The sequence below is a fragment of the Lynx canadensis genome, chromosome B4 (genome assembly GCF_007474595.2).
Source record: "Lynx canadensis isolate LIC74 chromosome B4, mLynCan4.pri.v2, whole genome shotgun sequence".
Taxonomy (NCBI): domain Eukaryota; kingdom Metazoa; phylum Chordata; class Mammalia; order Carnivora; family Felidae; genus Lynx; species Lynx canadensis.
Genome location: NC_044309.1, coordinates 436,995 through 453,801, shown reverse-complemented (window position 1 = coordinate 453,801; position 16,807 = coordinate 436,995). Strand labels below are relative to the sequence as shown.

Sequence of the window (16,807 nt, the reverse complement as noted above, 5' to 3'; positions counted from 1 at the left end):
CCGAATTCAACAATATCACTAGAAATCCAGTGAGAAAATGGGCTAAAGACATGTACGGACACTTCACTAGAGAGGATGTGCATATGGAAAAAAAAACCCACGAAAACAGGCTCGGTATCATTGGGTGTTAGAGAAAAGCAAAGTAAAACCATTTTGAGATGCTGCTGCCTTCCCATCAGATGGGCCCAAGTAAAAATAGCACTGGCACCAAACAGGGTGTGCAGTAGCTGTCTCTGGGGACCCTGCTTGGAACCCGTTTCCGTGTTGCCTTGGGTCTCTCTGGCAGGGCACAGGTGGTCAGGTCGCTCACCTCTCTGTGAGCTTCCTCTCGCGACGCTGTGTTGGGGCAGACCAGGCGCCCTCTCAGATTGCTTTGCCTTGTTGGTATTGCCACAGAAACAGCCGAGCAGACAACCACAGCTGTAGCGACCCTCAGTGGAGCTGCTTAAATGATTCCGGGAACACTTAAGACCAGAGTCGAGGTGAGTGAGGGTGTGTTTATGAAACAGGGAGATAGTACTTTTATGTTTGTGGAAAACTAGGACAGCCTCTCTCTTGGATCGTGTCCGCTGGCACTCCCGTAACTGATGTGTATAAATAATGGTTCTGAGTTTTGTTTCGGGGACACGATTTTCTGGGTGTTGGGGTTTCTGCACTGGAATGAACTTTTGTATCTACTCATGGGCCTGTTTTCCTCCTGTTGTCTCAGTAATGAAGCCTTTGATAAACTCCATAGTTTTCTCGTTCTCCTTTGGTGCCCATGTAGCCCTTTCCGACCGGGCGCCGAGGGGTGGAGTTCATAACCACTGCCGGTGCTTGGCCCACACGCCCCGCCTTTGCTGCCCGCTGCGTGCTTGCCACGGGCCACGCCTGAGACCGTCCTGGTCCTAGGAGTGACACGGACATTGTTGGTTCTGTTTGCCCTCTTTCCGCTTCTGCAGAAGGTGTGGACACATTTCATGGTGGGACGGTGGGGGAGCTTCAGAGGATGGGCACCTGACGGTCCTGGGTGGTGCCTTCGGCGGGCCTGTGGGCGAGTGCGGTAGCCAGGTCAGGCCACCCCTTCCCTGGAAGATGAGCAGGAGGATGGTTACGGGAACTCTGAAGTATAAATGCCTTTATTTGTAAGGTGCCATCCCGAATCATGAGACAGCCCGTACCCGTCCTTTTCCCTTCTGTGCTTCGTCCCCTCCCAATCCAAGGTACAGACGCTGTCCCTGTCGTTGGGCAGGAGGCTCACTCATGGGGTCTCTGGGGCTTGGATGAGAGAGGGGGGCCAGCCGGGACCCTGCCCTCAGCTCCTTCTGAATTTCTAGCTAGAAATCATGAAAAATGGTGTCCATCACCCAACCTTACCCCTTCCTGCTCTCCCACAGAGAAAGAGTCACAGCATCTAGTAAAACCTGCTTACCTGTGGGACTCGGGATCCACAAAAGTGAGTCCCGTCTGGAAAGCGGGAGCAGCTGTGCTTCAGACTTCTGTGGTCTTTTCAGGAACACTGTTCTTGGGGTGTGAGACTGTTTCCTCCTTTTCTGAGGGAAGGATCTCCGAATCTCAGAAAATACCAAGAAAGGACGCTTGTTTAATGTATTAATAGCAAGTGATCACAGCAAGTTGAATGTTCTGGACTGACCGGGCAGGAGGGAGGCCCTGAAGCCAGAGAACAAGGCAGCCTCACACTTACAAAGCCTCCCTCACCTGCACAGCAGACCTACAGCATCCTAAGAATTTGACAGGTTCTTTTGGGATTCTTGAAGAGCCCTGGTGTCCTGTCCGGCTGGGGGGTGCTGGTACAGGGCCCCCTTTACACCTGCAGCTTGGTTGCGTATCGGCTGCCGGGCTGGGCAGACGCCTCTTGTGTGGTTTGGAATAGAACGGACTTCCAATGGGTTATTTTCTTTAAACCTTCATACAGTTGGAGTTCCTGACAAACCAAAAAAGGCAGTTACAGGGGACACATGATAATATTTAACAACAAAAAGTAAAACCTTAAGTGATAATATCTGAGACCTTATTGGCTAGGATTAGGATTTTATCACAGTGGCACATTTATGATATTTGTCTTTCTGGTCATGGCATTAGCTGAATGCCTTACGGAAGTTTCTGGTCATTCACATAAACATAAAAATACCAATTGTGTTAATTGGTAGTTCTTCAGAGTCTTTTCCCATCATACTGAGTGTTTAAATAGGCCTTGGTGATTTTGCATTCATACAGAAGGGACTGTCTTCCACCCCAATCACCTTACTTAAAATGCCCTATGGAATTCTAGTTTCTGAACTTTACACTGGAAGTGTGGCTTCTGTCTTAGAAAACTTGGGGGCAGTGAAAGCAGCCCTGCATCTAGATGGCGTCAGAGGAAGCGTCGTGGCTGTGGGGTGTGTGTTGCAGGACATGGGGCCACACTCTGTGAGGACGTACGGGCCCCACCAGGAGGCTTGGTGTCCACCCTGAGTGCGGTGACCAGCCGTCCATGTGCTCTGAGTACTGCGGTCCCATGGCCGTGTTGCCCTTTTAGTGAAGACAGGCACTGGGCTGGAGGTCATGGGCTGCAAGTGGCTGTCCAGACGACGTGTGACTGTTGGCCCAGGTGGCGGTGTCAGGGAGAGAGGAGAAGCAAGTGGACGCTTTAGAGGGCGTGATGTTGCGTTTCCTCAGTGTTTCTGCTTCTGTAAATGGCCTGTCTTTGGCCTCCTCTCCTGGGAGGGTCCTTTTATGGCTGCCTGCTGCCTGTTGGCCGCATGCTAGTGAGCTGAGCAGGTGCTTGGAGGTCTTCCGGGGTGGGAACGCTGCCTGGGCACCCCAGTGTCCCTCAAAGTATGAACGGGTCACAGATCACGGAAAGCGTTTGTGGGGCTGAAAGTACCTTCTCCCGTCTGCTGGTGCTCACTGAGACCTTTCCCGTCCCTTGTATTTGACCTTTTCCACTGCAGTAGAAGGTGGTAGGTATTATTTTTTTTTTAATTTTTTTAATCTTTATTTTTGAGAGAGAGAGAGAGAGAGAGAGAGAGAGAGAGAGAGAGAGAGAGTGTGTGTGTGGGGGGGGGAGGGGCATAGAGGGAGACACAGAATCCAAACCAGGCTCCAGGCTCTGAGCTGTCAGCACAGAGCCCAACATAGGGCTCGAACCCACAAACCGTGAGATCATGACCTGAGCTGAAGTCGGATGCCCAACCGACTGCACCACCTAGGTGCCCCGAAGGTAGTAGATATTATTACCGGTATTTTAAAAACGAGAGAGGTGAGGCCTGAGGTCAGTAAAGTGACCCTGCAGGGCCCCCAGCTGTGTTCAGGGACAGAAGGGGTCCCGGGTCTGTGTGCTCCCACCACCTCGGACAGGCGGGTGCAAGCACGGACGCCACAGTCTCTTTCTGCAAAAAGAAAAGCTCAGCACAGAGTGGCTAACACGCCTCCAGCAGCCGGGCCGGGGGGAGAGTGCCTTCCAGGGTGCTCCTGATACCTTATAAAGCCATCGGCCTAGGAGAGGGATGTTAGGAAGGTTCCTGACAGCTGTAAAATTCCAAACATGGGAATGATTGCTTTGTTACATAAGCATTCGTTCCAGCTTCAGATGAAGAATCAAAGTCCTAATGCTGGGAATGGAAACCATCCCATTAGGCTGGTCTGTTTACTCTGATCCCAGCCTGGCTCTGTGGCCTGAGTTTCGCTCCTAGGGAGCATCCTGTCACCTTGAGATGTCTTGGTGGTCCAGGCTCCCCCTTCCCAGCCAGGCATCACAGGGCCAGTGGCTCTGCACAGACCCTCGTGGGGCCTGAGTGTGTGGTGCGAGGCTGGGTCGGAAAGATGGGGGCCTGCGGTGTCTCCTTCAGCCCTGCATTTGCTTGGCTTCTTTTCAAGGACTTGGGGGTTCACCCGAAACTCTGGGCTACGATGGTAATAAGAGGATGCTTCCTTTGGGGAAGGTGAGAAAGGTCTCTGCTCAGTGTTGCTCAGCTATGTATTGGTAGTTTTGCCTTACTTGGCCTTTCGTTTTAGGTTCAGAACTTGTCTGCAAATCTTTTTTGGTAACGAAAAGACATAACTTCAATTTCTTATGAAACTTTAAGTTTTATTGAGCTTCTTGGAGGATGACAATATGGAAATTTTTGATAAAGTGGGAAGTATTTCAGAAGATCAGTTGCGTTTTCTTCTCACTGAGAAAGGATGATTTCTGCACTTCTGTGTCCTGTGTTCTTACTCCTGAAAGGCAAAAGGAGTTACGTGGACGGGTGTCTTCAACACGGGAGTATGGAAGTATGCCGTTTGGATTTTATGTGGCAAATACTTGAGCAAGGGTTGGTGTGGCAGGAAGGAGTGGCTCCTCCCAGGGTGGCCCTTCTACTCAGAGTCACGGTTTTACCCTGAAGGCTGCATGCTCACCACAGATCCAGGGTGAGGAGGAGAGAGGAGTGCCCATGGAGCCTTCAGCCTGGATGATGAGAGAAGGAGAAGCATGTCTTCACGGTGGCGTCGCATCATGGCACGGATTGTCAATCAGCTTTGGGCAGAGACTGGGGAGGCGCCCTGGGAGGACGGAGTCGCGTGTGAAGCCAGCCAGCTCGTGTCCATCCTGCGTACCCCTTCATCCTTTTTCCTTCCATCGCTCCACCCATCCTCCTTTCATCGGTCAATCATCTCTCTCCTCTTTCTCCAACTTACGTGTCTTCGTTACTGTATCAGTGCAGAAAAGCTCACTGGCAGAACGTAAGAGCCCCTGGCGAGAAAATCTGCCTGTATAAACTCACAGTGAGAGGTTGCTACAGATTGATGCTAAAGTAGTTGCAGAGTTCAAAGTAACTGGACTTTCTCCATGGAAAAGCGGCAACGTTTTTAGCCCTGATGCTTGGGGCGCCTGAATGACCCTGGGCCCTTGGCACAGACACTGGATCCTTTCGGGGAACACACCCTGAAGCTGTTGTCTCAGACACCCTAATAATGGAGTCACTGAGCATCCCTCTCTGCCTCTTCCCCCAAATGATCCCCAAACAGTTAAATAATCACCCTCTGTGTGCCCGGATGATGAGCACAGACTCTGTCCAGCTGTTTATTGGAAGTCACTCTGTGACATTCATGTCCAGTGCTGGCTTGTGTGACTAAACCCACTGACACGCGGTGCCTGTTTGTGAAACAGTGGGTCTGGGGCTCAGCTCTGTAGGACGCTAGTCCTGACGGCATTGCCCGTATTCTGAGGGAGTCACTTGCGTATGTGACAGGAGTAAGCTGGCAGCAGCTGTCCAAGGCCTCGTGAGGAAAGCACTACCATGACTTGTGCAGAGTTCTCTGCGGCCGGAGCCCAAGGCCAGGATGGTCCTGCGGGGGGGAGGCATGTCGTGGGCAGGTGGCCAGAACACCGACCACGTCCGTGTTGGCCGGAGTGGACAGTTTCAGGTGTGGCTTCGGTGGGAAGTTGTTTGCGATTTGGTCAGAGTTTGTTTCTTAGATCTGGGGACCTGGGCCAGAAACAGGAGCACCGTTTGTCTGTTTCTCACCTGTCAAATCAGTAGTTCTAAGGATTAAAGGCTCTTTGGGACGCGTGGGACAGGGGCTGTGGAAACTTGTCTGTCGTGGTAAATCCCTCTGGTGTGGACCGTGTGGTCCGGGCTGTGGTGCACACGGGGTGCAGCTGTGTGCCAGGAAAGCGTTGTGTGCAAAAACAGTCTGCAAGCTGGATTTGTCGTTTGCCGCCCCCTCATTTAGATGAAGTTATTTAATAAAAAGTGTCTCTCTTTCCACGCCTGTAGGTTTTAAGAGCTGGTAGCAACCTGGGGTCTCTGAGAGTGGTATCTGGAATCCCCTGTGAGCCGGGTGCTTGTGAGCATGATTTCATAGTGGGGCTGGAGCGAATCACCTGCTCAGAAGCACTGACTCCTCCCACCATCCAGCCCCTTCTGAGCTGGGCCAGGAACCTGGGTAGAGATGCTCTGGAGAACAACACTGACGTCTTCTGACTTCACGAAGAGTGAAGAGTGTGTTTTCACCTGGAAAGGGCTTATTTTCCTTGAGGCCTAAAGTCTTAATAATGGGAGCTTCCTGAAGTAATACAGAGTTAAAACTGAGTTTCCTTGCGGTTGGTCTCTGCCGACAATTAGGTGCAGACTTCCTTCCCCCACACATAGATGTTCATCTGAGAAGTTTTTGAAACTTGAGCTGAATTTTGGGTACAGAACACACCATGAAAGGTGCTGGCCTACACTGCTGGGACTCAGGTGTAGGACCCTGCAGAGTACAGGTAAACAGCAGGTGTCTACCTCGTGCTCAGGGGGCTGTGTGTGCCGTGGTCCCAGCCGTGCACCCTCACCTGTGCCTTCCTCTTCCTGTCCCTGATTTCATCTCCCCTCCCCTCCCTTGCAGGGAGCAGACGGGCTCTGAGTCCGGGAAGGGCTGACATGAGCCACGGCGGATGCAGGAGCCGTAAATTACAAGGGAACTGGCTTCCTCGATGGCGTTCTTTTCAGAGAACGTTGGGGAAGCGTGCGTGGTGAGGGACAGCGAACCCAGGGGCTGAGAGAAGGCGTGGTGGTCCTGCTGTCCTGTCATCTGTCATCTAAGGGGGGGGGGGGGCTCCTCCTTGTCTGTGAGCAGGACTGGGAGCTTCAACCGTCCCCTGGGGCTTGACTGCTTTTCTTATTCTGCCCTCAGGCAGATTGATGTGAAGCAGCCTGGAGGGCCTGGTTCCCCATGGACCACCCTCCCCCTCCTCGGCCGCTGTGGTCCTACCTTGACCACACAGCTTCCAGGCATCACTGGGATTCCTCCTACAGATTGGTTTCATCCTGTTTTTCCAAAGCCAGATGGCTCCTTGCCTTTAATGTTTGTTTTTTTTTTTAAGTTTGTTTATTTATTTTGAGAGAGAGAGTGAGTGCTTGGGCACACAAGTAGGGGAGGGACAGAGAGAGGGAGAAAAGGAGAGAGAGAATCCCAAGCAGCCCTGTCAGCCCAAAGCTTGATTCGTGGCTCCAACTCCAGAACCGCGCGATCATGACCTGAGTCGAAATCAAGTGTCAGATGCTTACCCGACTGAGCCACGCTGGTGCCCCTCGTCTTTAATGTTAAGAGGCGTGGTAGTCTTGGGCAGAAATCAGAAGGCATGGCCCATGACTGCCACTTCTCAGCCAGTATCCTAATTCGGTAACTTACTCTGTTTTCCTGGTAAATCACAAACATGCTCCAGAGTGTGTATGTGCACACGGGATGTTTTGGTTGTTGAGATTTTAGACAGCCTTTTAAACCGGGGGACTTGATGGAGCGTCTCCAGAAGCAACCGAGCAGACTTGGCGCTTAACTGTGTTGTATGCAGCCACAGCACATACACCTAAGGGCCGCAGACCGTCTGTGTGTCGACAGTGGCCGCTGACACGCCGTCAGCATTGGAAGTGCTCATCGTGGATGGTGGGATACGTTTTCCAGAAACTTTGGTTGTTTAAAAACTAGGTGTGTGTTTCACCTGGCACACAGCCTGCAAAGTGAGCTGTGAGTTTGTCGGGTCGGTCACGGGCAGTCTTTATAGAGGGTGCTCGTGGTTTGCTCAGATTCGGTGAGCATATGTCACTAGGAAAAGCAAATTCACCAATTTGTGTATGACTCATAACTTCTCATTTGCTGTATTTTTATTAAAACTTGAGTTTTTAAGCTCTTCTGGGAATGATGGCTTGTTCCGAATATTAGGAAAAAATAATCACAAAACGTTCAGGGGCAAACCCAGCATTTTGTGTGTGTTAGTGCTTCCGCTTTGTCCTTGGTACTCCGCATTTGGGGAAAAGGTCAGCATGGTGAGCCCCCCTGCTCTTCTGTGTGTGAACCTCTGGCTTTAAAATTTTAATTTATGCTTTAAGGATAAGCACCTTGCTTGCATACTTTGGATTTTTGTAGGTCCCACATTTTCTTGCTCTGTTTTATTTTATGTTTCATCTGGTCTGAGTCATTTATTTCATAAACACCCTAGCAGTTGAGTGTCTGTGGGACCAACAAGCAGGTCAGTCAGCGGAGGAAAATCCTAATCAGCAATGGTTTTGGTGGACATCTATCCCCAGCGTAGATGCCTGCAGTTTCCTGTTGGCTAAGCTATTGGGAGCCGGGTAGACTGGGGGCCTTTGTGCTCGGCCCATGTGAATAAAGTCACAAGACTCACTCTGGGCCCAGTCAGAGCCGGAACCTTGTGAGGAGGGTCTGGGACAAATGTGAGCCTGGCGAGCATTTTTATGTGTCTTAGATGACTCTGTGAGGGTGGGGAGGGCCAAGGTGAATGACATACGGTGCTTTCTCCTTTGAGTTATAAGTACAAGGCAAACAAGACACAAAGGAGGTAACTTGCAATGTCTTCGAGTCCATTGAGTGACCTGCTCGTCACTGAGACCATGCTGAATGCCTCTTTCCTTCTCTTACAGGTGACATCACCCAAAAAGGATATGAAAAGAAGAGGTCAAAACTAATTGGAGCCTACCTGCCCCAGCCTCCGAGTACGTACCTTCCATGAGTACATAAAGCGTCTAATTTTAAGAGTTAAGTGTGACATGACAGAGCAACTGCTGAGTGCAGACCCTTCCTCTAGCCCAACTTGCACGAAAGTCACACTTCTGATGTGCGGGCCACGTCAAACTCTTCTGTGTGGTTGCTCATGTTTTGTGGATACAGGGGGGCACACGTGACTTTTCTATAAATGTGTGCAATAAATTTAGTAGGTATTTCATCTGTAGAAGGCAAGAATATGTCGATTACTCTAAAATGCTTATTGTAACCATAAAAATACGAACATTATGATGTAAACATAGTTTTTGGTTTAGTGAGTTAAAAATTATTGCTATTGATTATAGTTTATATTAAGCCAGGGTTTTTGTTGGTGTCACAGGGGGGTAGATCTAGAATCTAGAAACTGAATGACATCCTGCCTGGGATTATGAAATGGTAAAGGTTGGGTGTGTTCTGAAATGTGATTGTAAAATGCTATGGATCTTCCCCTGAAGTACAAAGTCTGTTTCACTCAGGTGTTTCCTGTGCGGAGGTTTGTAGAATCTCTGTGCACTTGAGATGCATTCTGCGCATTTCAGGGAAAAGAAAACGCTACCAGGCTGGAGTTCCAACACGTTAGTTCTGATGGAGGTGTGGTTCAGTCAGAGGTGACCTTGAAAATCGGCTAGGCTTTAGGAATGGCTCCAGGCTGACCCAAGTCCTCAAGAATAAAGGATAGCAACCTAAATCTCGAAGGTGCTTCCTGAACTCCTAGTTTTCACTGTTGAAACAACGTGTGTAAAGCCCAGTGAGAGGTTCAGATCTGCAGGTGCACACAGCGTACAGACCCCCGCTCTGCCCCTCTGCTCTCCAGGCTATGACATGTCCAGCTGGTGTTCCGTTAGCTTGGCAAGGGGCGCGTCCCACAGAGCACGTTCCAGGGAACTGAATTCGTGTGTTGAGTCTCCATTGTGTTTGTAGTTTTGTTTTGATTCTGTGTATTTTTCTTTCCTTCCTTGATACTTAAGAAGATAACGTAAAGGTGGGCGTGTTGTGTTGGCCTGACTTAGCCGACGGGCTGGATTTTCCCGTTGTCTGGCTCACGGAAGGAAGAAGCTCGGTTCTATTCAGTGAATTAAAAACGAATCCGATTTCTGGCTGGCTGACACCCATGTGTGAGAGGCTTTCAGAGTAGATGTGGGCAGATGGCCAGACGGTTTTCTAACAGAACCGCCAAGCTGTTGGCCGTTTCCTTGGCCCGTCCTTGTGAATTCCTTTCTGCAGGAGGCGCCTCCACGTTTTGGAGGAGGGCTGCTCGGGGGCAGATGTGGGCTCTTGACATTGTTGGGTTTTAATTTCTGTGACGGTGCCGCCCGTCCCCAGAAGGCATTCTTGAGCCGCGGTGGTGCAGAGGACCTGGTTGACCCGTGTTGGCTGGGCGTCGAGGGTGGCCCTGTGTCGCGTGGTCCTTTGGTGTTCTTTGTGCCGTTCTGCATGGGGTCGGCAGCTCTGCTCAGTGCTGTAACAAATTTTAAAAAAACTAAAGTTTGCATTAATTAGTTTTTTTCAACTTGTTACAGCAGCGAATGGAGCTGCCGTGGTCCGGTGTAGACTGCAGCACAGTGAAGGAGCCCCGGGAAGAGCGCTGCACTCCGGCAACATCGGGGTGTGTGACATCCGAGAAGCCGCGGTCAGAGAGCGGGCGGCCAGCACCGCGGGGAACCGGCCGCTGTTTTACTTTCGCTTCGGTGAGCGCACTCCACTGAGAGAGACCCGGAGGGGGGCCTCCGGGGCCGGCCTCCCCCTGCCGCCGCCGTGCACACCCAGCGTGGGGGACCGGAGCCGCGTGCAGGCTCAGGCGGGGCTCCGGGCTTGAGCCCCAGCCTCCAGGCGAGCTCCTGTGACTCAGCCAGGGCCCCACCGCCCCTCGGTCACAGAGCTTGTCACGATCCCCGGACCCTGACTCTCCCGCTGCCTCAGGGCCCGGTTCTGAGTCTTTCCTGTGAAAATATAATACCGTGTTTTACAATCCTATTCCCGCAGTTGGAGCACCATTTACAAAACACTAGAGAAAGAAGAATGCGTGACAAATCATAAAATTCTAGTTGAAATGGTTGGTCCTCCGCCACCCCATGTCCCTGGCCTCAGCGAGGGTGTGCCGGGCCATTCTGGCCCTGAGCTCTGCTTGGGGGCGAGTCTGCACTGCAGCACCGTCAGGTTCCCAGAGGGCACCGTGCCACTGGGAAGTAGGAAAACCGAGCCAGTGATCCTCGAGTGTATACTCAGAGGTAATGAGCTTATTCAGAGGCCGGAGTTACTTCAGTGGGCAATATTTTGAATATGAGAAGCCCCAATTTGAGTTCAGTGCATCTTTTAGTAGAAAAAGAGAACAAACGTTTGTAAGCTTTAAGTTTACCCTTAGGGTTTAATCCCAAATAAAAGCCATTATTTGAAAATCAGGAAGAAATAGAGAAATTTAGTGTTGCGTTGGCCCTAGGGTCTCAGAAGAGGCCCTGGCTGTGGCTCCTGCCCCTCTTCTCTGACCAGCTTGGGGACAGAGGCGGGGAGTGGGTGGAGGAGTTGGCTCTAGCTGCGGGGCCCACATCACGGTTTACATAAGCTGCGGGCGCCTGACCACAACGTGGGGAGGCAGCACCTGTCTGGGGCCGCTGCTCTGGGTGCCTGGGTCCCCCACCTCCCATGCCCCCAGGGAAGGGAAGGCAGGTCCCCCCATGGTTCTAAGCTCGGGAGACCAGGTTCCCTGTCAGTTTCACAGTTTTCTCTGCTCATCTTTGTTTCTGAGAAACTGCTGGGGTGAGCAGTTGTTCATTATGTGGAACTTTGGGGAAGTAGCATGGAAAGAAGCAGCTTCTCAGAGTGTTATTCCTTGACGAGCTCAGTCTGAGAAGTCGTTCTTTTGGGGTAGGATCTCATGAAAAGCATCTTGTTTGTAGTGACCCTAACCCACCCTCTGCTTTTTTACAAGGAGATTTTGATGAACTTTTTTTTTCTTTTACACATTATTTTTACTTACCAGAGAAAATATTAACACTTCTGTAAAGTATGCTACAGATATTCCTAAGATGTGGTTTGGGACGCACAGTTCTGAATCAGAATGGCTTGTCCAGGCATCCAGCATCTGAGCCCTGGTGCCAGAGTCTGGGGAGTGTGCTCCCTACACAGGCTGCTTCGTGGTCCCGTCTGCCCAGGAGATAACTGTGTTTTTGGGGAGCAGTGTTGAGCACTGCCTTAAATCCAGATGAGAAAAAGTGTGCCAGAAGCTAGAAGGAAAGATGAAAATTGTGTGTCTGATGAAGGGTCAGAAAGAATACGTTAAAGATCATTTGCAAGGAGAGAATCTTAAGACACACCCATTTGGTACTAGTGCTCCGTTATGTAGCACCTCTTTCACTCATTCCTAAACCTGATGAAACTTAAAAAACGGGAGAAAACTCCGCTCTACCAGTCTCTTCAGGCATATCTTCTATCACTGAGTCTTCACGGCCCCTGTGACAAGGCCATGGGGACGTAAAGTAGTAAAATCCCGGTTACCATAAGTAGTGAAACTTTCTCAACCAGATGCAGTTCCTCTTTCTAATAACGTGTATGTTAGCTGGATTTTACTTTCCTTGGGACCGTCCGGGCATGTTTCCCAGTGGTGACTGGTTTGTGTAGGTCTGGTCTACTCTGTGCCCAGCCTGCCTTTCCTTCAGTGGCTCAATTATGAGGATTTCCCGTGACTGCGTGGTTGTGGAAATCTGGGTGAATTCTGATAATGAGAACAGGGAGCTAGTCTGTCTGCTGCTTTCCTGCTCCCTGGGAATCGGCCGTGGGACCCGCGTGAATGGCCCCCTCGCAGGGGGGACCTCTCTCGGTTAGGTTAATGGTACCCCGTTTGCTCCTACCAGAGACGGCAGATGGCCATGCGCAGAGTGTAGCCGGGTCTGGGTCAGGAGGGCCTGGCACACGGCAGTCCCAGCTGCTCTTCAGCTCCACGCACCTTCCTGCTGCTGGACTCTGTCTGACGGTCACCCGTTTCCAAGGCGGGCTTTCTGCACGTGCCGGTGCCCTCTGCCTGCATCTGCGCATCATTTGAAGCTCATGTCAGGTGTCACTTCTGCAAGGATCCCTGGGGTTAGAACAGGCCCCTGAACAGCATCCTACTTCTGAAATGATTACGAAGTTGTAGGTTGGTGGTGGTTGAGTATGAGATGATTCCACCCCCGCCAGGATGAACGAGTAACCATCTGCACGTTACAGGCCATTTGCTGGGGGGCAGGCCACCTATACAGCCACGCAGGTAGCAGGCAGGGCCCTGCCGCGTGTCCTCCTGGCCACAGACCACATGTGGCAGGGAAGCAAATGTGTCCGGCAGGTGCTGGTGCTCAGTGGGTCTTGGGGAGCCCAGCTGAGGGCAGAGCTGGCGGCCAATGTGGTGCTTAGCTCTGTACGATGCCTCAAACATCCAGACAAATGGACGTGTCAGTGCCGTAGCCGTCTCCTACCTGTGAGCACAGCGCTATTTGATTTCCAGTTTGGGTACATTTAAGTGGTAAACGGTGACACGTAGTGCTCTCCTTGTTTCCATACTTCAGTGGTTAAAGAACAACACGATTTGGGGCCTCTGCACACTAGTCAGTTGAATTGTGTCTTATTATCATCGTGAATCCTGGATTTCAGCTCAACAACCCCCGGTGTTGAGAGCTTCAACACCACGGTTATCGGTGGTTACAGCAGCAAAGCCGCCCCTGGAGCTTGAGCAGAGCTGGTGGCAGGATCTCTGATCATTCACCCTAGCAGCTGGAGATGCGTCCCCTCCGGAACTGGCTCGTGTGGGTTTTTGCAAAGAGCATGTGAGGTGTCTGAGAAACGCACATATTTGAAACCCTGCTCCTGACTTTGCACGCTCCATCCTTCCTGAGCTTCTCTTACCCGATGGGCAGAGGCCGAGAGTTTGGGTGCACTTAAAACTCCCTAAAGTTCCAGATCTTCTGCACTTTTCCACATTATGATATCTAATCAAATTAAAACACATCAACGAGAATATTGTAGCAAATTCATACTGATTTTTGGCAAGGACTTCTGTTTTGAGGGGTAGAAACGACAGTGGCAGAAACATAAGACTCGGGCTGATGGTTGGGGCAGGTGTTAAGGTGACAGAATTTGTCTTTCTGTGCTGTGTTCTCATCTGAGTCAATACAAAGCAGATGTAGTAAATTTCTTACCCGTACGTGCAATGATTGTACTGGTTGTTTTCTGGCAAAGGCTTGATTGCACTTGTTTTAGAAGTAAGTGCTGTGTTTCGAGAGTGTAATTAGGTACTAGAAGAGTAGGGGACAACCCAGAAATTGTTCTGGTGCAGACTTGAAGTCTGGACAAGCCCTCAGCAATTTTACCAGGTTCCTGAAGCAGGATCTGTGTGTGTCAGAGCCCCGTGGATGTGGCGGGCTCTGCTAGGTGCTGGGAGCCGCAGGCACTGCCTGCCAGGGGACAGGGCCAGAGAGGTGTCCGTTCCAGCAAGGGTCCTGGGGCGTGTCACAGGTGACCGTGTCCGTGTCTGCACCCCAACGTACGTGGGAGCTGAGGTGGCAGCTGAGGGGTTTGTCCAGTTGTGCGTGTGGTAAGAGTCAGACCAGAGTCTGGACCCAGGTCTTCTGCTTTTGACTCTCATATACGTTTTTCCTCAAGTCCTCTTCAGTGCATCTTTCATGATTTATTTTGAAAATACGTTGAAAACCAAGATTTATCAGTGTCTTCTTTCCCTTGCTGTCGGGAAAAGTCTTGATGTTTTCTGGAACATTTGCCGTCCTGAATGACCCCGTGTTGTCTACACCACAGGTCTCCTGGCCCGTGGCACGTGGTGCGTCAGCGTGCTGGAGCCCCGATGGCCATATTTCCGGGTTACCGTGGGGATTGTTGTGGTTTCTGGTGTCTGGTTGCCTGTAGCGATGATGAATTCACTGCGTGTATTTGAGGGTCTGGAATTGGTGGGTTGTTGGCGTGACAGAACTGCGTTGTCAACAATTTTCTTCAGTGAGTCCTTTGTTCATCATGTGTTGGAAGTGGCGTGGCTGAAGGTCAGGGGCCTGGAGGCCGGGTCCCTCTGTCCCATCCTGGCCGCCCCTCTCCTCCCCCCCTTAGGCTACTAGGGTTCCTTCCTCTGATGAGTCGTACTTGGCGTCCCTTTGCAACTCTCGAGGAAAACCGAAATCTCATGGTCATGGCTGAACTGAAGCCTTGCAGGAGCCTTGCGAGGACCCGCACGTGCTGTGAAAACATCCCATGTTGGTTCAGGAACATCACTGAGCCCCTCCTGCGGGCCAGGGGCCATTCGGCCCAGGGAGGAGAGGAGCCCACAGACATCCTAGCTCCTGACCGCAGCCTCCTGAGTAAGAAGACGAAGACCACATTGTTGTCAGATGACCTCATAGCTCTCAGCGGCCTGGATTTAACTCCTGGGCAGCGCTGTGTCCTGAGAAGATCACTGGTGGACGAGTAGTCTGGCAGTGAGATCATGAAGGCACTTCTTGGTGGCTTCAAGGTACCAGCTAGATTCAGCCATGTGACAAATGGCCATTGTATCAAGAGTGCAGCACCAAGCAGCACACGGCCTCTGCCACGAGGACCCAGCCACCAGAGCGTTGTTGTGAGCCTGGTGTGCTGGCGGGGTGGATCTCGAGAGGAAGAGAGAGAGAGGGAGAGCGAGAGGGAGAGCGAGATCCCTGGTGTGGGGGGACGCCCATCTCAAGGGAAGGGGCAGCTACCCGAGAACATTCACGTGCTACTTGAAAGTGTCGTGGCTGTGTACAGATGGGAAACTGAGGCCCAGGGTCACAGTGATGGGTATCCGAGAGGATGTTGTCTCTGGTGCTCTTTCCCTCAGTTCACGTGGGACCTGATGCTTAGTAAGTGCCCGGGAGATAGCTCCTCTCCATCCCTGTCATGTTTTCATTTCCCCCCCTGAGATTTGTGTTTCTGGAGGGTTACCCCGCCTCCCATGAGACGGCTCACCTTCCAGTGACGTCTCTCAGATCCGACTCACGCATCCTGTTGTAGGCACTCCGGTTGGTCTGTGCTTTCCCTGAGAGCTGGTTTCCAGTTGTGGTGTGAACATGGGCCCTCGGCTAGCTGTGTGCTGAGCTCTGTGTGTTTGAGTAATGATTCGTGTACTCACTTTATGGAATTCAACAGGAAGGACCCTCAGTTACTACTACCTCTGGGTCCTCCTGTGGTGACACGTTGGAAATTCTGATTTCAGTTGCGGATTTGACTGATGGCTTCTTCCCGTCAGAACATACCTTGACGGTACTTCAGATTTCATTCGCAGTGAGGTCAGATTAAAATTAATGGTGGGTATGCACACGCTACGCTAATATTTTAGTTTGTTTTAAATGCTCTGTTGCCAGTGACCTGTTGAAGCTGTTTTTCTTTTATCAGAATAACTCATTCCTCTTAAAACTTGTAAGCTGTGAACTTCAGCCTGTGAAGCCTGTAAACGTGCACAGTGTTTGCATGCGAAATTGGTTGAAGACAGATGTGCACCTCTGTGGACAGGCGGGCACTGGTCTGTGTCCCGTGACTGCATTTCCCAGAAGTACGTGGCCACCTGGGGACCCGAGCGGGGTGAAAGTTAATTCCAGGAAGCGTGTTTGAATGCACTAGGTCTGTGGCCTGGCTGAAATTGAACGCCAGACTTGGATATATGCATAAATCAGGCACTGTTTGACCTCAGCGGCTTGAATATGCACATTTAGCTCTGCTTCCTGGAACTGCACTAAGATGTCTGTAAACGGATGAGGTGTCATCCACAGGACGAAAGAGTGGGAGAGTCCATGACAGGGTTTTATGATCTCTGGGGTTGATGACGAGGGTGCCAAGTTTAGCAGGGGGGAGGAAGCGACAAGTGACGGCGCTGGTTTCACGGGCACCTTGAGGGAGGGAGGGGGTAGGCTTAGCGCCTTGGAACCAGGTGGTCCACGTCTTCCCCACTCCCCCAGAGATGTTCGTTCTCTGGAGAAATGGAACTGAGAACCTCTGGAGTTGGCGTACCAGGCAGTGCCGAACTGGAGCATGTGCCCTGGAGGGTGAGAACAGCTTCAGCCCCAAATGACAAATGCTTCTATGTTGACAGGTGTCTCACAAGACGGGGGACTGGGGAGGGCTCTTCTTTGGGTAAATGGAACAGCTCAGATAAAAGATCTGCTGCAGGTAGATACGGTGATAGCCTCACCACAGAAGACACAGGCTTGCAACTCCTTTGGTGGCAGGAAAGAAAAAACTGTGGAAGTAGAGGAGAAAAGAAAAAACCAGATTTTTCGTAAAAAATATACCATCAGAATGACATGTAACTTAAGAACAATAC

The 16,807-nt window shown here is 51.2% G+C and overlaps 1 protein-coding gene across 3 annotated transcripts in view; it reads left to right on the top strand.

Moving 5' to 3' along the window:
- DIP2C (disco interacting protein 2 homolog C) overlaps positions 1-16,807 on the top strand; it is a 411,195-nt gene that overhangs the window by 196,919 nt on the left and 197,469 nt on the right. For all 3 annotated transcript variants that reach the window (XM_030321072.1, XM_030321069.1, XM_032593812.1), the window contains exons 2-3: positions 8,385-8,456; positions 10,026-10,193. In XM_030321072.1, coding sequence (XP_030176932.1) covers positions 8,385-8,456; positions 10,026-10,193 — 240 coding nt within the window. The remainder of the gene's footprint in view (positions 1-8,384; positions 8,457-10,025; positions 10,194-16,807) is intronic.